The following is a 24,558-nucleotide window of genomic DNA, read 5'->3' on the forward strand; positions in this document are numbered from 1 at the left end:
TACTTACTACATCCCAGCAGTGGGCATCACATGTGTGACTATGGAGGTGTGGGGAATGAAGAAAGTACTCACAAGAATTAAGTGTCTAGAAACCCCCACTTCCTACTACCTAATGGAAAATAAAACCCAGCTAGGAGTGGCACGTACAAAGTCAATGAAGACAGGGCAGCTTATATTCTTGGATACTTTTTACTATTTCTACCAAAATCAAACATCTTGTCACATGTCAGACTCTGGAGGAATGAGTGGCTCTTACTAAAAAATCAAACATAGTTTTTCAGCGAACTGAGTGGTCAAGAACAAGGCAACAATGAGCAGAAAGGCATAAGGTAGCATAGTGGATTAAAACTGTGAACACTTATGTCTGGCTGACTGGCTTTTCCTTTATGCCTCCAACCTCTTTGTTGTAGCGCAGCGACTTTGAACGAATGTGATCGTAATCTCTCCGCCAGGATACAGATACATATGAGTGAAATTCAGTGATAGAGACTTTTTATTGAAAATTGGGGAGAAAACCCATAAATTTTAAAAAGCCGTGTAGTAAATTAACCTTCCTTCTTTCCTTCCTATTAAATGCTGCATTGTTTAAACTTGCTTGATTTCCTGGGTCTGAATGTGAAAACTGGTGGCTCCGGGTCTAAATGTTGACAGTCCCTGAGCTTAGGAGCTCTCTCACTTTGGAAAGGACACAGCCAAAGCTCTGAAGCTGTGTGGCCGGAGTGTTGATTCCCTAATTGGTTCTTGATTGTGTCAATAAAGGAGGCAGAAGCCAATTGCTGGGAGAAGGGAAAGGGGTGGGACTTCCGGGTCCCAGGAGAAGGTATGAGGAGAAAGGTTTTTCAGAGTAGGCTTTGGAGTGAGGAGGAAGCTGCAGACATGAAGATCCTGGGGTCCCTGCCTTGTAGTCTCTGCCGTGAGTGGGGGATGAGTAGGATGGAGGGAGCTAATTGATAAGATTAGGGAAGGAAATTCTGGCTAGTTATAAAATGATAAAACTAGTGTTTTCTATCCATGGCGTGTAGGTGAGCTGGAGAGGATGGTCGCAGCCGGGACAGTTGTTAGCAGCTTAGTGAAGCTAACTGTGAGGGGCTGTGGAAGCAATCACAGCTCCCGGGAAAAATGGCTAGCTGCCTGTTGGTGGAGCTGAATGACACTGAGGAGGCCATTGGTGGAGCTAAGCTGGGCAAAGGAGCAAGCATGTTTATAAAACTATACGTGACACAGCTGTTTCCATCTTGACCTAGCTCCTGTCTGTACAGTAAGAATGGAGACAGCTCTACCTTTTCCAGAGCAACCAAGGCACCTTGAGAAATAAAAGGACAGTTGGATAGTGAGCTCAATCAACACAGCACAGCAGGTGTGTGACCTCTACAGGGACAGGAGAGGCAGTGACTACCTCTGCCTCCGACCTCTGGAAATTGCTGGCTTCATAATACAGTTTGCTTTTTGCACACTAGGGTCTGGCAGCCCATCTGAAGCCTACTCCTGTCTCGGGTTGCTGCAGCTGGAAAACAGGCATCACAGGTATTACATTTAAACTCCTAGGTTCTGTCTATACAAAAGTGGAACTAGATAAAAGGTGGTAAATTCCTCAGCTCTACATTGACACAAGGCCACTAAAGAGTCATGGACCCTGCATTGGACTCTGTTCTGTGAGCAGAATGAATGTGCATAACCGAATGTCTTCTCCAAGAGGCTCCACAAACAAACAAACCATGAGTTTCTCACACCAGTGCTGTTCAGAAGTCCCCCAAGGCCAATCCTAATGGTCACTTACCACCTAGTCAGGAGGACAAAGAAAACGTCCCATTGATGCCTCTGGGTCAAGTCAATTCTGAATTTAAAAATAATGAGTCCCACCACTTACACGTTCAGCCAAACGTTCTTTCTTTTTCCTATGCTCTTGCTTATGTTTTTCAATTAAGTCAGTTGCATCTTGCAGACATTGTTTTTGGAGTCCTATTTCTTCTTTCTCGAATTTTATTCTGGTATAGGTGTCATTTATGCAAATGGTTGCTACGGCTTTCTCTTCCAAAGTTTGGTTCAGGAGCAGGACAAACTTTGCATGCTGCTTCGCCAGCTCCACTTGCTTTATCCTAGGAGAGCAGAATGAATCTTGACATAGAAGGATGATACTTAGTAAAGGAAGGAATTCAGACGCTACAGTGACATCAGAAGGATGCTCTAAGACATACTTACTTTCTCATTGTCTCTGTGGTTTACATTTAAACTCAATAAGGATATAAAGTAACAGAATAAGTGTCCACTTTGCAACTTCTTAAGCCACTGCTAAAATGTCAGTCACCTGGCCCCACCTCACCCTACCTAGCTAGCCCCATGTGCCAGGATATTGTTTTGGCTTAAAGTCATTTGAGTCAATGAGTCCAAAGTCATTTGGAACAAGGTGAATGGAATGTGAGCAGATGGATGTTTGCAGGTAGGTCATTAAACCAAAGAAAGGTAATCATTCTAGTATGTTTCTAGTTACCCTGATACCAAAGCTCCAAGGGTTGGCCCAAGAGAAATCTAGCCTTCCCCTGGACAGAACCTAGAGAAAGAGGAGGCTGCAGCCATCTCTACTTCTCAGATGATTCTTGAGACCTGATTCTCAGCACAAAATGAGTTGTGCACCTCACACGTGCACTGTGGGCTACACCTCCCTGAGGAAGAACTGAATTCTGGGAGAAATATGGAACACAATATTGAAAGTGGGAATAACTGATGCCATTTCTTGTGGAACATAAACATCTTTCCTAGTGTTTACTCTAACTCTATGGGTTAGAGACTTAGGGTTGGGGGAGGGGTAGACATGGGATGTTGGGAGGCTTTTTTTTTTTTTTTTTTTTTTTTTTTTTTTTTTTTTTTTTGGCAGAGGCCAAACATCACAAAGGAGCTTGGTGAGGGAGTGAGTTAGTGGCTGCTTTGTGGGCCAAGTATGGGAAACCTGGACAGAGAATTAGTCCAAGAAAGAAACCAAGTCAAGCAAAACAAAACAAAACAAAAACAAGCAAGCAAACACCTAAAACCAAAAACCTGTTTGTGATAGTTATGGTGGTGGTAGTCATGGTGGTAGTGGTGGTGGTCTTAATGGTGATAATGGTTGTAATAGTGGTGGTGGTGGTCATTGTGGTGGTTGTGGGATGGCAGATGTGGTGGTGGTGGTAGTCATGGTGGTGATGTTAGTGGTGGACATGGTGGTGGTGGTGGTGATAGTTATGGTGGTAGTAGTTATGGTGGTCATGGTGGTGGTAGTCATGGATGTAGTGGTGGTGGTGGTTTAAGAAGAGTGCATTCACAAACAAGATATAGGTCTGAGGAAAGCATACACAAGTATGGCCTCCATACTTTCTAGATGCTAAGCAGTGAGGTGAAAGAGTCTCACAACAAGTCATCAGAGCCCGTGAGACCCTGGATAATGCATCTACCTTGGAAACATAGAAGCAACAGGGGATGATTACAGACAGTTCCATCTCATCAATTCACCACTCTCTATTTGTACCTCATCTTTCCCTAAAAATTTATCTACAGCAGAGATGCTCCTGCTGTGTTGGACCTGCAGGATAAGTGTCATTCAGAATCTATTAGAAATGTTGACCACTTTGTGGTCTGCAACTTGGCCTGGGGCAATTTGGGTGCTCCAGCCCACCTGCCCACACCTAGAGTCAGCCTGACTCCCAGGAGGTCTGCCCTAACCAGGGTCACATAAGATCTGCTGTAGCCAGGGTCACAGGAGGCCTACCCTAACTAGGGACACAGGAAGCCCCCTAACCAGATACAACACTGATGCCCCCCAGAAGGATTGTTCTAACCCAGGTCACAGAGCTCCAACTTCATACAAGGAGGAACAAGCTCCATTCAGAGAATAGCAAGGTCAGGCAATAACCAGATGGCAAGAGGCAATCACAAGAACATAGGCAAGAGAAACCAATGTCACTTGGCACCATCAGAACCCTGTTCTCCCACTATGGCAATCCCTGGGTAACATAACACGCAAGCTTCTGACCTAAAATTCCATTTCATGAAGGTTATAGAGGACTTTAAGGAAGACATAAATAACTCCCTTAAAGAAATACAGGAGAACACAGGTAAACAGATAGAAGCCCTTAAAGAGGAAACATATAAATCCCTTAAATAAATACAGAAAAATACAATTAAATAGGTGAAGGAATTAAACAAAACTACTCAGGATCTAAAAATGGAAATAGAAACAATAAAGAAGTCACAAAGGGAGGCAACCCTGGAGATGGAAAACCTAGGAAAGAGATCAGGAGTTCCAGACACAAGCATCACCACAGAATACAAGAGATTTATCTCAGGCATAGAGGATACCATAGACAATATTGACACAATAGTCAAAGAAAACACAAAGTGCAAAAAGTGCCTAATCCAAAACATCCAGGAAATTAAGGACACAATGAAAAGACCAAACCTAAGAGTAATAGAAATAAAAAAAAAAGAATAATAGAAATAGAAGAAAATGAAGATTCCCAATTCAAAGGGTCAGAAAACATCTTTAACAAAATTATAGAAGAAAATGTCCCTAACCTAAAGAAACAGATAAGGGCATAAACATACAAGAAGCCTACAGAACACCAAATAGATTGGACGAGGAAAAAAGTCCTCATGTCACATAACAATCAAAACACTAAATACACAGAACACAGAATATTGAAAGTGGTAAGGGAAAAAGGCCAAGTAACATATAAAGGCAGACCTATGACTATCACACCAGACTTCTCAACAGAAACTCTAAAAGTCAGAATATCTTAGACAGATGTCATGTATGCCATAAGAGAACAAAAATGTCAGCCCAGACTACTATACTCAGCAAAACTCTAAATCACCATAGATGGAGGAACCAAGACAGTCTATGACAAAACCAAATTTAAATGATATCTTTCCACTAATCCAGCCCTACAGAGGATACTAGAAGGAAAATTCCAACACAAAGAGGGAAACTATACTGAAGAAAAATCAAGAAATTAACCATCTCACAACAAGCCCAAAAGAAGAGAACCACACAAATATAATACCACCTCTAACAACAAAAATAACAGGAACCAACAATTATTGGTCTTTGATATCTCTCAACATCAATGGACTCAATTTCCCAATAAAAAGACATAGGCAAACAGACTGGATACATAAACAGAACCCAGCATTTTGCTGCATTCAGGAAATACACCTCAGTGACAAAGACAGATACTATGCCAGAGTAAAAAGTTGGAAAAAATTTTTTCCAAGCAAATGATCACAAGAGACAAGCTGAGTGGCCATTCTAATATCCAATAAAATAGACTTTCAACCAAAAGTTATCAAAAGAAATAGAGAGAGGCACTTCATAATCATCAAAGGAAAAAAAAAACATAAGATGAACTCTCAATCCTGAATGTCTATGCCCCAAATGCAGAGGCTCACACATTTGTAAAAGAAATGTTACACACAAATTCAAAGGCTCACTCAATAATAGTGGGAGACTTCAACACTCCACTCTCACTAATGGACACGTCATGGAAACAGAAACAAAGCAGAGACACAGTAAAACTAACATAATTTATGAACCAAATGGATTTAACAGATATCCACAAAACATTTCACTCTAAAACAAAAGAATATATCTTCTTCTCAGCACCTCAAGATACCTTCTCTAAAGCTGATCATATAAATGGACACAAAACAAGCTTCAACAGACACAAGGAGATTGAAATAATCCCATCCATTCTATCAGATCACCATGGACTAAGACTGGTTTTCAATAACAACAAAAACAACAGAAAGTCTACATACTCATGGAAACTGAACAACTTTCTACTGAACTACAACTTGACTAGAGAAGAAATAAATTAAAAGACATTTTAGAATTTAACAAAAATGAACACACAGCATAACTAAATTTATGGGACACAATGAAAGCAGTACTAAGGAAAATTCATAGCACTGACTTCATAAAGAAATTGGAGATATCCTACACTAGCAACTTAACAGTACACCTGAAAGCTCTAAAACAAAAAGAAAATAACACAAAAGGAGTAGACAGCAGGAAATAATCAAACTCAGGGCTGAAATCAATCAATTAGAAACATAAAGAATGATACAAAGAATTAACAAAAACTAGGAGCTGGTTCTTTGAGAAAATCAATGAGATAGATAAACACTTAGCCAAACTAGCTAAAGGCTATGGAGAAAGTATTCAAATTAACAAAATCATAAATGAAAAGGGAGACATAACAACAGAAACTGAAGAAATTAAAAAAAAATCATCAGATCCTATTACAAAAGCCTATATTCAACAAACTGAAAATCTAGATGAAATGGATGATTTTCTAGACAGATACCAAGTACCAAAGTTAAATCAGGATCAGATAAACTAAACAGTCCTGTGACCCCTAAGGAAATAGAAGTAGTCATTAAAAGTCTTTCAACCAAAAAAAGCCCAGGGACAGATGGTTTTAGTGCAGAAATCTCTCAGACCTTCTAAGAAGACCTAATACCAATACTTCTCAAATTATTCCACAAAGTAGAAATAGAAGGAACATTACCTAATTCATACTATGAAGTTACACTGATACCTAAACCACACAAAGACCCAACAAATAAAGAGAACTTCAGACCAATTTCACTTAGGAATATTGATACAAAAATACTCAATAAAATACTCATAAGATGAATTCAAAAGCACATGAAAACAATCATTAACCATGATCAAGTAGGTTTCATCCCAGGAATGCATGGATAGTTCAATATATGAAATACCTGTCAATGTAATTCACTGTATAAACAAACTCAAAAATATCACATGATCATCTCATTAGATGCTGAAAAAGCCTTTGACAAAATACAACACCCTTCATGTTAACAGTCTTGGAAAGATCAGGAATTCAAGACACATACCCAAACATAATACAAGCAATATACACCAAACCAATAGCTATCATCAAACTGAGTGGAGAGAAACTTGAAGCAGTCACAGTAAAATCAGAGACAGATAAGGCTGCCTACTCTCTTCCTACCTATTCAATATAGTACTCAAAGTTCTAGTTAGAGCAATTAGACAACAAAAGTAGGTCAGAGGGATACAAATTGGAAAGAAAGAAGTTAAGGTATCACTATTTGCAGATGATATGATAGTATACACAAATGACCCCAAAAATCCTACCAGAGAACTTCTACACCTGATAAACAACTTCAGCAAAGTAGCTGAATATAAAATTAGCTCAAACAAAAGATTAGCTTTCTTCTTCACAAAGATTAAACAGGTTGAGAAAGAAATTAGGAAACAACACCCTTTACAATAGTCCCAAATAATGTAAAATATATTGGTGTGACTATAACCAAGCAAGTGAAAGATCCGCGTGACAAGAACTTCAAGTCTCTGAAGAAAGAAATCAAAGAAGACCTTAGAAGATGGAAAGATCTCCATGTCATGGACCAGTAGGATTAACATAGTGAAAATGGCCATCTTACCAAAAGCTATCTGCAGATTCAATATAGTCCCCAACTCAGTTCTTCACAGAGATAGAAAGAGCATTTCTCAACTTCATATGCAATAACAACAAACCCAGGATAGTGAAAACAATTCTCTACAGCTGATATTTGACAAAGAAGCCAAAATCATAGTGTAAAAAAGCAAACATTTTCAACAAATGGTGCTGGTCTAACTAGAGGCCTTCATGTAGAAGAATGCAAATTGACCCATTTTTATCTCCTTGTACAAAGCTCAAGTCCAAGTGGATCAAGGACCTCCACACAAAACCAGATATGCTGAATCTAATAGAAGAGAAAGTGGGAAAGAACGTTGAACACATCAGCATAGGGGGAAATTTCCTGAACAGAACAACAAATGGCACAGGCTATAAGATCAACAATTGACAAATGGGACCTCAGGAAACTAAAAAAGCTTCTGTAAGGCAAAGAACACTGTCAACAGGACAACAAAATGGCAACCAATAGATTGGGAAAAGATCTTTACCAACCCTACATCTTATAGAGGGCATATATCCAAAAAACACAAAGAACTAAAGAAGTTGGACTCCAGAGAACCAAATAACCCAATTAAAAGAAGAGGTGCAGATCTAAACAAAACATTCTCAGTTTTGAATGGCTGAGAAGCAAGAAATGTTCAACATCATTAGTCATCAGGCAAATGCAAATCAAAACCACCCTGAGATTCCACCTCATGCCAATCAGAATGGCTAAGATAAAAAAAAAACTCAGATGGCAGCAGATGCTGGCAAGAATGTGGAGAAAGAGAAACACTCCTCCATTGCTGATGGGATTGCAAGCTGGTACAATCACTTTGGAAATCAACTTGGTGGTTCCTCAGAAAATTGGAAATAGTTCTACCTGAGAACCCAGCTATACCACTCCTGGGCATATACCCAAAATATGCTCCACCATATCACAATGACACATGCTCCACTATGTTCATGGCAGCTTTATTTATAATAGCTAGAAACAACCCAGATGTCCCTCAACAGAAGAATGGATACAGAAAATTTGGTATATCTGTGCAATGGAATACTACTCAGCTATTAAAAGTGAGGACTTCACAAAATTTTCAGGCAAATGGATGGAACTAGAAAATATCATCCTCAGTGAGGTAACCCAGACCTAGAAGGACATATATGGTATGTACTCACTGAGAAGTGAATATTAGTCCAAATCTTAGAATGCCCATGATACAACTCACAGACCATATGAAGCTTAACAAGAAGTAAAGTCAAAGTATGGTTGCTTCAATCCCACTTAGAATGGGGAACAAAATAATCACAGGAGGCAAAAGGAGGGAGGACTCTGGGTGGGCGAGAAGGGGGAGGGAAGAGGGGGGCAGGATCAGATCTGGGAAGAGACAGAAGTACAGAGGGTCAGGAGAATGAATAAACAAAGCAGCGGGGGGGGGGGGCTGAGAATATGGGGAACCACTAGAAAGTCCCAGACACCAGAGATGCAAGAGGTTGTCAGGACCCAATAGGGATGATATTAGTTGAAGTGTCAAACTTCAGGGAGAAAGAACCTGATGAGACACCTCCCAGTAGAGTTATGGGGCCACCCACCGATCTCAAATTTTTAATCCAGAATTGTTACTGTCTAAAGGAAACACAGAGACAAAAATGGAGCAGAGACTGGATTAAAGGCCTTTTAGACCCTGCCATATCTAGGGATCCATCCCACCTGCAGACACCTAACCCTGACGCTATTGCTGATGCCAAGATATGCTTGCAGACAGGAGCCTGGTATGGCTGTTCTCTGAGAGGCTCTGCCAGCCCCTGACTAATACAAATGCAGATCCTCATAGCCAACCATTGGACTTAGCCCAGGGACCCCAATGGAAGAGTTAGGGAATGGACTGAAGGAGCTGAAGGGGATTGCAACCCCATAGGAAGACTAACTAACTGGATCCCTCAGAGCTCCCACCAACCAAAGTAACCACCAACCAAAGTGCATACATGTACTGGTCCATGGCTCTTGCTACATATGCAGCAGAGGACTGCCTTGAGAGGGGAGAGGGGAGGTGCATGGTCCTGTGGAAGCTTGATGTCCCAGAGAAGGGGGATGCTAGAGGGGTGAGGTGGATGGGGGGAGCACCCTATCATAGGCAATGGGGAGGGGGAGATAGTGGGGGTTCATGAAGGGGAGACTGGGAAGGGAGACAACATTCGAAATGTAAACAAATAAAATAATAAAGAAATGTTGACCTTCAACCCCACCCTACTTCCTGGTAGACCTACCAAATTCTGTGTTTTAATTTTCTTTAAGCCTTTAAGGCTTTAAGCCTTCTCAGGATCCTGCTGCTCATGCAAAAGCCCCAAATTTACAGGAGCAGAATGGTGGGGCGTCACTTGATGTGTCTAGCTGCACATTCCATTTCTGGTTGTTGGTTTAGAAATAGTCCAGTTTATAGCTATCCCTAGAAATGATGGCCAGTGCAGTCCATGCATAAACTGCACTGTGACTCCTTAGTAACGGTTAGAATATTCACTATGCCTCAGTCTTATGAGTCTCATTCCTGACACCTCTCCCAGGGCAGGTGTTCTGAGGGTCTACTTTGGGAAGAACATGTGAGGGTCTTGAGATCTGATGAGTCCCTGTGCACTAATTTCCCTGCTATGATGGGGGTGGGAGGTTTCTCAGTATAGAACATCAACATTCTAATATTTATGCATTAGTCTTGCAAGTCTGCTCACGGTGAGAACTTATTCTTCAAGCCTTATATTGTTTTCTCACTTTAGAATAAATCTTCCTCTTATAGACTATGTTGGGTCAAGAGCTCTGAATTCTGTTTTACAGACAGAGCATGGGAAGCCCAGGGAGGAAGCATTGGCCCAAGACAACAGCTTAGAAATAAAGAAAGGGTTCTGGCAGGTCTCAAGCCAGTTACATACATAGTCTCATTTAACTATACTCAAACCCTGGAAGTCTTTCCGAGGAACCAACCTCATCTTCCTATTGAATTATAAGTACAATTGAAGATCTTTCATGAAATAAACTGGATAGAACATAACCGGCCTAATATGTACTTACAAGAAAATTGCAACAAGGAATTATTGGAGCACGGTGGGGTTGCAAACTTCATTCCATTAAAACACTGAGTTTCAACCTTGGTAGGAAACTTGGTAGGAGCTTGGAAATAAATACATCGTTTGCAGTGAACACTCTCAGTTTCTCAAACACTGAATTAAGAAATACCTACCCCAGAGCTTCATTCATGTTCTTCAGCTCAATTATTTTGTCGTTTAGAAACTTTATTTCATCATTCGTCTTCTCGATCTTTCCTTTCACTTGACTTATCTCTAAGATATTGAGTCTGCGAGCTTCCAAGATACACTCTTCAAAGCAAGTGAAAATGTGACCATCATTGGAGGAAGGGTACAACACAAGATGGTTTTCCTACCCCAAGGAGAACTGCCTTTCATCGACATATTATTTTCATTATGTTTCTGTACCAAGCACTTTGAACTTACCACTTTGGACCTTCCGAGTCTTACGAACTTCTGTGGCTGTTATGATATAACCAGCTTCCATGATCTGAAAAGCTTCACAGGCACAGTCTTACAGCAGCTGATTCCCACTGGCCCTACACCCTTCTTACCTCCTGCCTAGGACTTCCCATTGTCTCTAACAAAGTATTTGTTTTAGGCACCATACTATGTATACATGTTCAGAAAGCTCAGGAGGAGGAACAAGCATTGGATCACTGGTTAAAGGAAGCAGGGAATAGGTACTGACTTCCTCCCTCTCACCAGTGGGTGTCATTGAGAAGAAGTAACTCTACTGAGGTGTGTTCTCATCATTAATTAATTGTGCCTAGCTGCAGCCCAAATTATAATGCCAGGCTGGCTCTCCTCTTCTCCTATTATTGGTCTTCTCATTACACCCTTCCCTTTAGATTATACACCCAAAAAACATAATGGTGCAAAAGCCATTGCCTTAAATCCTCTCTTCTGGAGAACCCAATATAATATGTAGTTATCTGTAAATAAATCTCAAACTAGTACAACAGTGGGAACCTTAAGATTCTAAAGGCTCGGAGAGACCTCACCGCCTGATCAAGTGGGCACTCCTGAGGCTGCAGAGCGGAGGAGACCACCAACACTGCCCACCCCTGCCCACATCCCTGGCCCAAGAGGCAACTGTATAAGGCCTCTGGGTTCCCGTAGGGGAGGGCCCGGGAGCGGCAGGACCCCTGCGCCTGAGACACTGCCGGAACCTGAAGGAAACAGACCAGATAAACAGTTCTCTGCACCCAAATCCCGTGGGAGGGAGAGCTGAACCTTCAGAGAGGCGGACACGCTTGGGAAACCAGAAGAGACTGCACTCTGTGCACATCCAGGCGCCAGAGGAAAACACCAAACGCCATCTGGAACCCTGGTGCACGGAGGCTCCTGGAAAGAGCGGCGCAGATCTTCCCGGTTGCTGCCACAGCGAGGAGGACTTGGGCAGTACCCCACGAGCAAACTTGAGCCTTGGAACTGCAGGTAGGACCAACTTTTCCCCTGCAAGAAACCTGCCTGGTGAACTCAGGACACACAGAGGCAAAATTCCTCTAAGGCCGGGCACTTCCTGTGTTTACCGGAAGTCCCACACCGGCGGATCCCGGACCGCAGCAGCTCTCTGCTCCCAAACCCCGTGGGAGAGAGACCTCACCGCCTGATCAAGTGGGCACTCCTGAGGCTGCAGAGCGGAGGAGACCACCAACACTGCCCACCCCTGCCCACATCCCTGGCCCAAGAGGCAACTGTATAAGGCCTCTGGGTTCCCATAGGGGAGGGCCCGGGAGCGGCAGGACCCCTGCGTCTGAGACACTGCCGGAACCTGAAGGAAACAGACCGGATAAACAGTTCTCTGCACCCAAATCCCGTGGGAGGGAGAGCTGAACCTTCAGACAGGCGGACACGCCTGGGAAGCCAGAGGAGACTGCACTTTGTGCACATCCAGGCGCCAGAGGAAAACACCAGACGTCATCTGAAACCCTGGTGCACGGAGGCTCCCGGAAGGAGCGGCGCGGATTTTCCCGGTTGCTGCCACAGCGGAGAGGACTTGGGCAGTGCCCCACGAGCAAACTTGAGCCTTGGAGCCACAGGTAGGACCAGCTTTTCCCCTGCAAGAGACCTGCCTGGTGAACTCAAGACACAGGCCCACAGGAACAGCTGAAGACCTGTAGAGAGGAAAAACTACACGCCCGAAAGCAGAACACTCTGTCCCCATAACTGGCTGAGAGAAAACAGGAAAACAGGTCTACAGCACTCCTGACACACAGGTTATAGGACAGTCTAGCCACTGTCAGAAATAGCAGAACAAAGTAACACTAGAGATAATCTGATGGCAAGAGGCAAGCGCAGGAACCCAAGCAACAGAAACCAAGACTACATGGCATCATCGGAGCCCAATTCTCCCACCAAAGCAAACACGGAATATCCAAACACACCAGAAAAGCAAGACCTAGTTTCAAAATCATATTTGATCATGATGCTGGAGGACTTCAAGAAAGACATAAAGAACTCCCTTAGAGAACAAGTAGAAGCCTACAGAGAGGAATCACAAAAATCCCTGAAAGAATTCCAGGAAAACACAATCAAACAGTTGAAAGAATTAAAAATGGAAATAGAAGCAATCAAGAAAGAACACATGGAAACAACCCTGGACATAGAAAATCAAAAGAAAAGACAAGGAGCTGTAGATACAAGCTTCACCAACAGAATTCAAGAGATGGAAGAGAGAATCTCAGGAGCAGAAGATTCCATAGAAATCATTGACTCAACTGTCAAAGATAATGTAAAGCAGAAAAAGCTACTGGTCCAAAACATACAGGAAATCCAGGACTCAATGAGAAGATCAAACCTAAGGATAATAGGTATAGAAGAGAGTGAAGACTCCCAGCTCAAAGGACCAGTAAATATCTTCAACAAAATCATAGAAGAAAACTTCCCTAACCTAAAAAAAGAGATACCCATAGGCATACAAGAAGCCTACAGAACTCCAAATAGATTGGACCAGAAAAGAAACACCTCCCGTCACATAATTGTCAAAACACCAAACGCACAAAATAAAGAAAGAATATTAAAAGCAGTAAGGGAAAAAGGTCAAGTAACATATAAAGGCAGACCTATCAGAATCACACCAGACTTTTCGCCAGAAACTATGAAGGCCAGAAGATCCTGGACAGATGTCATACAGACCCTAAGAGAACACAAATGCCAGCCCAGGTTACTGTATCCTGCAAAACTCTCAATTAACATAGATGGAGAAACCAAGATATTCCATAACAAAACCAAATTTACACAATATCTTTCTACAAGTCCAGCACTACAAAGGATAATAAAGGGTAAAGCCCAACATAAGGAGGCAAGCTATACCCTAGAAGCAAGAAACTAATCATCTTGGCAACAAAACAAAGAGAATGAAAGCACACAAACATAACCTCACTTCCAAATATGAATATAACGGGAAGCAATAATCACTATTCCTTAATATCTATCAATATCAATGGCCTCAACTCCCCAATAAAAAGACATAGATTAACAAACTGGATACGCAACGAGGACCCTGCATTCTGCTGCCTACAGGAAACACACCTCAGAGACAAAGACAGACATTACCTCAGAGTGAAAGGCTGGAAAACAATTTTCCAAGCAAATGGTCAGAAGAAGCAAGCTGGAGTAGCCATTCTAATATCAAATAAAATCAATTTTCAACTAAAAGTCATCAAAAAAGATAAGGAAGGACACTTCATATTCATCAAAGGAAAAATCCACCAAGATGAACTCTCAATCCTAAATATCTATGCCCCAAATAAAAGGGCACCTACATATGTAAAAGAAACCTTACTAAAGCTCAAAACACACATTGCACCTCACACAATAATAGTGGGAGATTTCAACACCCCACTCTCATCAATGGACAGATCATGGAAACAGAAATTAAACAGAGATGTAGACAGACTAAGAGAAGTCATGAGCCAAATGGACTTAACGGATATTTATAGAACATTCTATCCTAAAGCAAAAGGATATACCTTCTTCTCAGCTCCTCATGGTACTTTCTCCAAAATTGACCATATAATTGGTCAAAAAACGGGCCTCAACAGGTACAGAAAGATAGAAATAATCCCATGCGTGCTATTGGACCACCACGGCCTAAAACTGGTCTTCAATAACAATAAGGGAAGAATGCCCACATATACGTGGAAATTGAACAATGCTCTACTCAATGATAACCTGGTCAAGGAAGAAATAAAGAAAGAAATTAAAAACTTTTTAGAATTTAATGAAAATGAAGGTACAACATACCCAAACTTATGGGACACAATGAAAGCTGTGCTAAGAGGAAAACTCATAGCGCTGAGTGCCTGCAGAAAGAAACAGGAAAGAGCATATGTCAGCAGCTTGACAGCACACCTAAAAGCTCTAGAACAAAAAGAAGCAAATACACCCAGGAGGAGTAGAAGGCAAGAAATAATCAAACTCAGAGCTGAAATCAACCAAGTAGAAACAAAAAGGACCATAGAAAGAATCAACAGAACCAAAAGTTGGTTCTTTGAGAAAATCAACAAGATAGATAAACCCTTAGCCAGACTAACGAGAGGACACAGAGAGTGCGTCCAAATTAACAAAATCAGAAATGAAAAGGGAGACATAACTACAGATTCAGAGGAAATTCAAAAAATCATCAGATCTTACTATAAAAACCTATATTCAACAAAACTTGAAAATCTTCAGGAAATGGACAATTTCCTAGACAGATACCAGGTACCGAAGTTAAATCAGGAACAGATAAACCAGTTAAACAACCCCATAACTCCTAAGGAAATAGAAGCAGTCATTAAAGGTCTCCCAACCAAAAAGAGCCCAGGTCCAGACGGGTTTAGTGCAGAATTCTATCAAACCTTCATAGAAGACCTTATACCAATATTATCCAAACTATTCCACAAAATTGAAACAGATGGAGCCCTACCGAATTCCTTCTATGAAGCCACAATTACTCTTATACCTAAACCACACAAAGACCCAACAAAGAAAGAGAACTTCAGACCAATTTCCCTTATGAATATCGACGCAAAAATACTCAATAAAATTCTGGCAAACCGAATTCAAGAGCACATCAAAACAATCATCCACCATGATCAAGTAGGCTTCATCCCAGGCATGCAGGGATGGTTTAATATAAGGAAAACCATCAACGTGATCCATCATATAAACAAACTGAAAGAACAGAACCACATGATCATTTCATTAGATGCTGAGAAAGCATTTGACAAAATTCAACACCCCTTCATGATAAAAGTCCTGGAAAGAATAGGTATTCAAGGCCCATACCTAAACATAGTAAAAGCCATATACAGCAAACCAGTTGCTAACATTAAACTAAATGGAGAGAAACTTGAAGCAATCCCACTAAAATCAGGGACTAGACAAGGCTGCCCACTCTCTCCCTACTTATTCAATATAGTTCTTGAAGTTCTAGCCAGAGCAATCAGACAACAAAAGGAGATCAAGGGGATACAGATCGGAAAAGAAGAGGTCAAAATATCACTATTTGCAGACGACATGATAGTATATTTAAGTGATCCCAAAAGTTCCACCAGAGAACTATTAAAGCTGATAAACAACTTCAGCAAAGTGGCTGGGTATAAAATTAACTCAAATAAATCAGTTGCCTTCCTCTATACAAAAGAGAAACAAGCCGAGAAAGAAATTAGGGAAACGACACCCTTCATAATAGACCCAAATAATATAAAGTACCTCGGTGTGACTTTAACCAAGCAAGTAAAAGATCTGTACAATAAGAACTTCAAGACACTGAGGAAAGAAATTGAAGAAGACCTCAGAAGATGGAAAGATCTCCCATGCTCATGGATTGGCAGGATTAATATAGTAAAAATGGCCATTTTACCAAAAGCAATCTACAGATTCAATGCAATCCCCATCAAAATACCAATCCAATTCTTCAAAGAGTTAGACAGAACAATTTGCAAATTCATCTGGAATAACAAAAAACCCAGGATAGCTAAAGCTATCCTCAACAATAAGAGGACTTCAGGGGGAATCACTATCCCTGAACTCAAGCAGTATTACAGAGCAATAGTGATAAAAACTGCATGGTATTGGTACAGAGACAGACAGATAGACCAATGGAATAGAATTGAAGACCCAGAAATGAACCCACACACCTATGGTCACTTGATTTTTGACAAAGGAGCCAAAACCATCCAATGGAAAAAAGATAGCATTTTCAGCAAATGGTGCTGGTTCAACTGGAGGGCAACATGTAGAAGAATGCAGATCGATCCATGCTTATCACCCTGTACAAAGCTTAAGTCCAAGTGGATCGAGGACCTCCACATCAAACCAGACACACTCAAACTAATAGAAGAAAAACTAGGGAAGCATCTGGAACACATGGGCACTGGAAAAAATTTCCTGAACAAAACACCAATGGCTTATGCTCTAAGATCAAGAATCGACAAATGGGATCTCATAAAACTGCAAAGCTTCTGTAAGGCAAAGGACACTGTGGTTAGGACAAAACGACAACCAACAGATTGGGAAAAGATCTTTACCAATCCTATAACAGATAGAGGCCTTATATCCAAAATATACAAAGAACTCAAGAAGTTAGACCGCAGGGAAACAAATAACCCTATTAAAAAATGGGGTTCAGAGCTGAACAAAGAATTCACAGCTGAGGAATGCCGAATGGCTGAGAAACACCTAAAGAAATGTTCAACATCTTTAGTCATAAGGGAAATGCAAATCAAAACAACCCTGAGATTTCACCTCACACCAGTGAGAATGGCTAAGATCAAAAACTCAGGTGACAGCAGATGCTGGCGAGGATGTGGAGAAAGAGGAACACTCCTCCATTGTTGGTGGGATTGCAGACTGGTAAAACCATTCTGGAAATCAGTCTGGAGGTTCCTCAGAAAATTGGACATTGAACTGCCTGAGGATCCAGCCATACCTCTCTTGGGCATATACCCAAAAGATGCCTCAACATATAAAATAGACACGTGCTCCACTATGTTCATCGCAGCCTTATTTATAATAGCCAGAAACTGGAAAGAACCCAGATGCCCTTCAACAGAGGAATGGATACAGAAAATGTGGTACATCTACACAATGGAATATTACTCAGCTATCAAAAACAACGAGTTTATGAAATTCGTAGGCAAATGGTTGGAACTGGAAAATATCATCCTGAGTGAGCTAACCCACTCACAGAAAGACATACATGGTATGCACTCATTGATAAGTGGCTATTAGCCCAAATGCTTGAATTACCCTAGATCCCTAGAACAAAGGAAACTCAAGACGGATGATCAAAATGTGAATGCTTCACTCCTTCTTTAAATGAGGAAAAAGAATTCCCTTGGCAGGGAAGGGAGAGGCAAAGATTAAAACAGAGACTGAAGGAACACCCATTCAGAGCCTGCCCCACAGGTGGCCCATACATATACAGCCACCCAATTAGACAAGATGGATGAAGCAAAGAAGTGCAGACCGACAGGAGCCGGATGTAGATCGCTCCTGAGAGACACAGCCAGAATACAGCAAATACAGAGGCGAATGCCAGCAGCAAACCACTGAACTGAGAATAGGTCCCCCGTTGAAGGAATCAGAGAAAGAACTGGAAGAGCTTGAAGGTGCTCGAGACCCCAAAAGTACAACAATGTCAAGCAACCAGAGCTTCCAGGGACTAAGCCACTACCTAAAGACTATACATGGACTGACCCTGGACTCTGTCCCCATAGGTAGCAATGAATATCCTAGTAAGAGCACCAGTGGAAGGGGAAGCCCTGGGTCCTGCTAAGACTGAACCCCCAGTGAACTAGACTATGCGGGGAGGGTGGCAATGGGGGGAGGTTTGGGAGGGGAACACCCACAAGGAAGGGGAGGGGGGAGGGTGATGTCTGTCCGGAAACCGGGAAAGGGAATAACACTTGAAATGTATATAAGAAATACTCAAGATAATAAAAAAAATAAAAAAAAAATAAAAAAAAAATAAAAAAAAATATTGGACGGAAAAAAAAAAAAGATTCTAAAGGCTCTGTGATGGTTTGCAAATGCTTGGCCCAGGGAGTGCAATGTGATGGTCTGCATATGCTTGGCCCAGGGAGTGGCACTATTAGAAGGTGTGGCCTTGTTGGAGGAAGTGTGTCACTGTGGGGTGGGCTTGGAGACCCTCTTCCTAGCTCTTCCTTAGATGCTGAGTCTGTTCCTGGCTTCCTTCGGATGAAGATATAGAACTCTCAGCTGCTCCTGCACCATGCCTGCCTGGATGCTGCCATGCTCCTGCCTGGTGATAATGGACTGAACCTCTGAACCTGTAAGCCAGCCCCAGTTAAATGTTGTCCTTTATAAAACTTTTATTGGTCATGGTGTCTGTCCACAGCAATAAAACCCTAACTAATACAGGCTCTAAGTCTTTAAGGACTTAGACTCTAAAGTTTAGAGAATTACCCAGCATGTGATAGACAAGGGGGCCAACACACACCGATACAACAGCATCCTAAGCGACTAGCTGACAGCTCCCCTAGGAGATTCAGACTAGTACTCGCCTTCCCGGCATATCTTTCTCCAGGTCACTGGTTAAATTGTTTGTAGTAACAAGCTCCTCAAACTCTGTGCCTCCAACACACTTCTCTGTCAGTGGGAAATTCTGATCAAGTGCAGGCTCTGCTGGCAAACAGGGTCTGGGGGATGCCTGGAGATTCTGATTTCTAATTCATCTTCCCTTGTTGTATCTAATGCTGGTCCATAGACCACACTGCCAGCCATGAGGCTTTATGATATAAAGCCAAGTAAACATTCTCAATTACACATGCAGCACGCATCAAAGACTTTACAAGCTAATATGGTATATACTTTCCCTACGAACGTATTTTTTCCTGTTTATAGAAATACAACCCAATCTGGAAAATAAAGAAAAATAACTGAAGGAAAACAGAAACACGTTTAAACACGTTTTGATGTAGATTGTGTTACGTCTCTCTTTTCTTCTTGTGTAGACGTATTACTGTATATTTTTCCTCAAACTAATGTGGCACTAATCACATTCCTTTATTATATAACCTTATTGTACCAGTTAGCATACAGCTGGACGATAGAATATTAATTAATAGTAAGATCAACAACAAAAGTTAATTACAAAGAGCTACTAACCACAACCAAAGATTAGAGAAATAAGAAACCGCTGTAGTCCTAAGAGGCGCACATTGCTAGAAGGTTGTAGTCTTTTGGACGTCAAAGAAATTTATGCAGTGCTGAGGTGCTGGACTTTGCTGGAAATAGCCCTAGAGTGCCAGAGGACTTGTCCACACAGACAGAGCATAACTGCTCAAGGAAAGTCAACTGAAGTTCTTCACAGAGTGGGTGGGTTCTGTGAGCAGTGGATAGGCTGGACATTGAAGGCACTGAATCTTGTAGGGTCGAGGCATGCCGGCATCACATGCAGTGGAGGGGTCTGCCAAAATGGCAGCTGGAACCTAAAAAAGAAACTCTTCTCCCTCTATCATACCTTCCTAGTGTCCTCTACTGACCAAGCTGAACATCACGTCAGTTAGCAAGGGGCAGGGAGTGCTGACCAGTTTTCCGCCAACTCTACACAAGCTAGAGTTACCTGAAAGGAGGCAACCTCAGTTTGGAGAATGCCTCCATGAGATCTAAATTATAGGGCATTTTCTTATTGGTGATTGATGGAGGAGGGCCCAGTCCATTGTGGGTGGTGCCATCCCTGGGTTGGTGGTGCCTCCTATCTCTCATCTGTAAACGTCCATGCCCTCGCTGCTTTTAATGATAAACAGTAGCATGGCAACGTAAGTGAACCTTCCCCACCCCCAAGTTGCTTCGGTCATGGTGTCTCAGCAATAGAAACCTTGACTAAGACAAGATGCCAGTCTATGAGGCTCCACTCCTTTGTTGTCAAGCGGCTATCAAAATGCAGATTTAGAGCAACGATTCAGTAAGTGGGTAATGGGCACATCTATCTTTCAAAATAAAACACTTGTATTATGCCAGGTGAAATGTCTGCTACATTTCTGTAACCCAGCACCCTTGTTTGTTTATCTGTTTTAGGCAAATAAAACCAAAGCTAAAAGTAAAACATGCACAAACAAAATGTGATTTTCTTATTTGAATCTTCAGGTTTGTGTGCAGAGAATGTATAATACTTTCAGGCATGTCTCTGGTGGGGTGAAGATGGTAAGACTTTGGAGGAGAGGTCAAAATGCAAAGACATGTAGAGTTGGTCTGCTTTGGCATAAGAGAGCCATAGCAGTGGAACACAGGATAAACTCCAACCCAGGGAGGAGCTGTCACGTATCCAGAGCTGCACTCTATGCTAAAGGTGGTTCTTACAGAAGGACTCAGTTACAAGCCTCTGCTGACACTTCTTACAGCTGGAAAAACAAAGTTGGGTCCTGAAGAAGGCTAACAGATGAGAAATAGGAGGCACCACCAACCCGGGGATGGCACCATCCACAATGGACTGGACCCTCCTCCTGATACCAAATTTTAACTAAAAGCAATACCAAGAGCTAAATGTAAGAACCAGAGGTTTAACTCTTAGGGGCTGGGAATTTGGTTTGGTGATGGTATTCTTCACTCCTCTAGCATGTGTGTGGCCACTATTTGATCTCCACAAAATCCAAACCATAACATTTAAAAGATACCCTCAGAGGTAAAAACATATTAAAGTAGGGTTTTTTTTAATTTACTTATTTCTTTATGTGTGAGCCCATGTGAGTATATGTGAAACTTGTAAAGAGACACCATGACCAAGGTAACTCTTATAAAGGATAACATTTAACTGGGGCTGGCTTACTGGTTCTGAGGTTCGGTCCATTATCATCATGGTGGGAACATGGGAGTGCCTAGGCAGGCATGGCACTGGAGGAGCTGAGAGTTCTACATCTTGCTCTGAAGACAAACAGGAGAAGACTAGCTTCCAGGCAGCTAAGAGAAGGGTCTCTCAAAGTCCACCCCCACAGTGACATTCTTCCTCTTACAAGGCCACACCTCCTAACAGTGCCATGGCAGACAGAAGATTGGATCCCCTGGAACTGAAGCTGCTAGTGGTTGTGAGCTGTATCTTGGTGCTAGGAATGAACCCAAATCTTCTACAAGGGTAGCAGGCAATCTTAACCACTGAGCCATCTCTCCAGGCCTGATTAAAATCTTTATGACATTAGATTTGAGAATGGTTTCTTTGAGACAATACCAAAAGTATAGTTAACAAAAGAAACAAGTAGATATGTTAGACCATCAAATTAAAAGCGTTCATCAAAGGTCACCATCGATAGAGGGCAAAGGCCGGCTCCCGAGTAGGAGGACATACTTGAAAATGATATACCTAGTAATGGGTTGACATCTAATAAAAACACCACAACCCACTAATGACAACAACTGCAAAGTGCTCAATACTATAAGGACAACAGGCCTGGGTTCAACATCTCTCTTCAGAAAACAAAGCAACCCAGACATAGCATCCAACAAAAACAGAAAAAGACACTCAAAGGCACTAATCAAAGAAAAATTCAGATCAAAACCATAGTTCCTTATTTATGCTGAATAGAACAAATCTCATTAAAACAAACCAAATAAGAAAGTAACAAGTGTTGGCAAGGATGTGTGGGAAATGGAGCCTGTAGGTTACTGAGAGCTACCTATGATGGCTGATCTTCCAAGAATTGCGTGCAGAATCATCATACAGTCTAGCATTGATATAGACTTTAGAACAGAGTTTAGATGTGCATTTGGACACTGTAAACATCATCACTCTCAATAGCTGAGAGGCAGCAGAAGTGGTCCTTCAGCAATAGAACGGTTAAGCAAAGTGTGGTGGGTATACACAATGGAATGCTATTCACCCTTTACAAGGAAGCTCATTCTGATACCTGTTCCCTTGTGAGTAAACCTTGCCGTCACTATACTAAGTGAACTAAACTAGTCAGAAAAGGTGTAGTGGTTTGAATAGGCTTGGCCCAGGTAGCGGCACTATTAGGAGGTGTGTCCTTGTTGGAGTGGGTGTGGCCTTGTAGGAGGAAGTGTGTCACTGTGGGGGTGGACTTTGAGAGACCCTTCTCTTAGCTGCCTGGAAGCTAGTCTTCTCCTGTTTGTCTTCAGAGCAAGATGTAGAACTCTCAGCTCCTCCAGTGCCATGCCTGCTTGGATGCTGCCATGTTCCCACCATAATGATGATGGACTGAACTTCAGAACCAGTTAAATGTTGTCCTTATAAGACTTGCCTTTGTCACAGTGTCTCTTTACAGCAATGGAAACCCTAACTAAGACAGGAGGACTACTTTGTGATATACCTAGAATTGCCAACATCCTATAAATAAAAGGTAGAATGGTTGGTTAGGACATCCACAGAGCCTAATTTAAGTGTGTAAATGGGATGACCCATCTTTTAGTCAATTTAACAGCAAAATTGTGCAAATTGAATTTCTTTCTTCTTCTTTTTTTTTTTAAGATTTATTTATTTCATTTATATGAGTACACCGTAGCTATCTTCAGACAAACCAGAAGAGGGCACTGGATCCTATTACAGATGGTTGTGAGCCACTATGTGGTTGCTGGGAATTGAACCCAGGACCACAGTCAGTGCTCTTAACCCTCCGAGCCATCTCTCCAGCCCACAAACTGAATTTCTTTATGGTGTATCATTTCCACCTAAAGTAACATGAGGGATTGCTACAGAACACAATGTTCACGTTAGGTAGTCTTTCTATTGACGCTTATAAAAGCACAGCTATTCAATGCTTGTTTAAGAAGCACTTGGCTCACTTCCGGTGAAAACGCGAAGGCCGGAAAGCCCCGCAGCTTCCGGCATGGGCGGTACCTTGCAGTTCCTTGTGCATGCTGTTGGGCACAGTCTCCAGCAGGAAGTAGAGCCTGCTCAGCTCCATGCTTTCGATCTCCAGAAGCTCTATTGTGTTTTTTCGCATTTCTTCCTGGAAAAAAAAAAATCAAATTGCTTCTTAAAAAGGTAACGCAGCAAAGCAGTCGTGTTTCCTTCCCCGCACAGGAGCTCTCTGCCTGGGAATTGAAATGCCATTTCCACCAGACACCTCCTGCCGCTGTTTTTTTTTTCTCGTCAGACAGCTGGGAAAGACGAGGATCTGCATCAGATTTTAATCTGTCGTTGCTGACTGACTTCTAATATCGGTTGATTTTTTTTTTTTTTAACTCAGAGCCTTTTTTCTTCTGTGTACCTGTTTCCTGTATCCAGTTTCAACTCATCTAAATGGAAAGAATCCAAGAAGAGGGTCAACACTAAGATGACCACTTACTCAAAAAAATTTAAACTCCCTGTAAATACGCTGTGAGAATACAGACAACGACGATTTTCTATTCTCCTTAAAATGTATGTATGCATGTATGTGTACTGTGTCTACAGATAGTACCTGCAGAGATGGAAAAAAGAGCAGCGAACCTCCTGAAACTGGAATTGTGACCCACGATGTGGATCCTGGGAACCAAACCTGGGTCCTCTGCAAGAGCAGCGAGTGGTCTTAACCACAGAGCCATCTCCCAATCCTCCCATGCTTTTCTTACGTCTATGAATCTGACAGTCTTGTAATGGTTAATTTATTTGCTTGTTTTTAGGTACAGGTGCATTTAACAAGGGGGAAACCTTCAAAAGCGATCACTTAAATAAAGCTATAGCTATTTTATGACCTGAGATTTTACCAACCGAAAATCAGATTGCATATTTGTATACGCAATGTGATATTGTTTCTGCAAAAAATAAATAAATAATAAAAGTTCAATGCAGATCTCACCTGTAATCTGGAAATAAAATAGTTAATTGTAAATAGTTGAGGGTAGTGGAATTATAGTGGTTTTTATTTGTTTGTTTTGATTATTTTGTTTGTAAGATTTCTAGGGTAAGAATATACTACTTTTATAATAATAAGTATTGGCCAATTTTTAAATGGAGGAATTTATGTCTGCTACTTGAGAGATTTTCATGGCTCAGGTGTTTAGTGGTTGGGGTCTAGATTCTTTAATTAGCCACAATGAAAGTCTTGACTCCTACATATACAAAGAAAAATGTAAG

At 41.7% G+C, this 24,558-nt stretch overlaps 1 protein-coding gene across 2 annotated transcripts in view; it reads right to left on the minus strand.

The window, feature by feature from the left end:
• The window catches only part of Ccdc175 (coiled-coil domain containing 175), an 82,743-nt gene that overhangs the window by 54,062 nt on the left and 4,123 nt on the right, over positions 1–24,558 (minus strand). For both annotated transcript variants that reach the window (XM_039112722.2, NM_001164400.1), the window contains exons 3-5: positions 23,338–23,449; positions 10,691–10,826; positions 1,868–2,096 (exon numbers count right to left, since the gene is read on the minus strand). In XM_039112722.2, coding sequence (XP_038968650.1) covers positions 1,868–2,096; positions 10,691–10,826; positions 23,338–23,449 — 477 coding nt within the window. The remainder of the gene's footprint in view (positions 1–1,867; positions 2,097–10,690; positions 10,827–23,337; positions 23,450–24,558) is intronic.

Source organism: Rattus norvegicus, chromosome 6 (genome assembly GCF_036323735.1).
Source record: "Rattus norvegicus strain BN/NHsdMcwi chromosome 6, GRCr8, whole genome shotgun sequence".
Classification (NCBI taxonomy): Eukaryota; Metazoa; Chordata; class Mammalia; order Rodentia; family Muridae; genus Rattus; species Rattus norvegicus.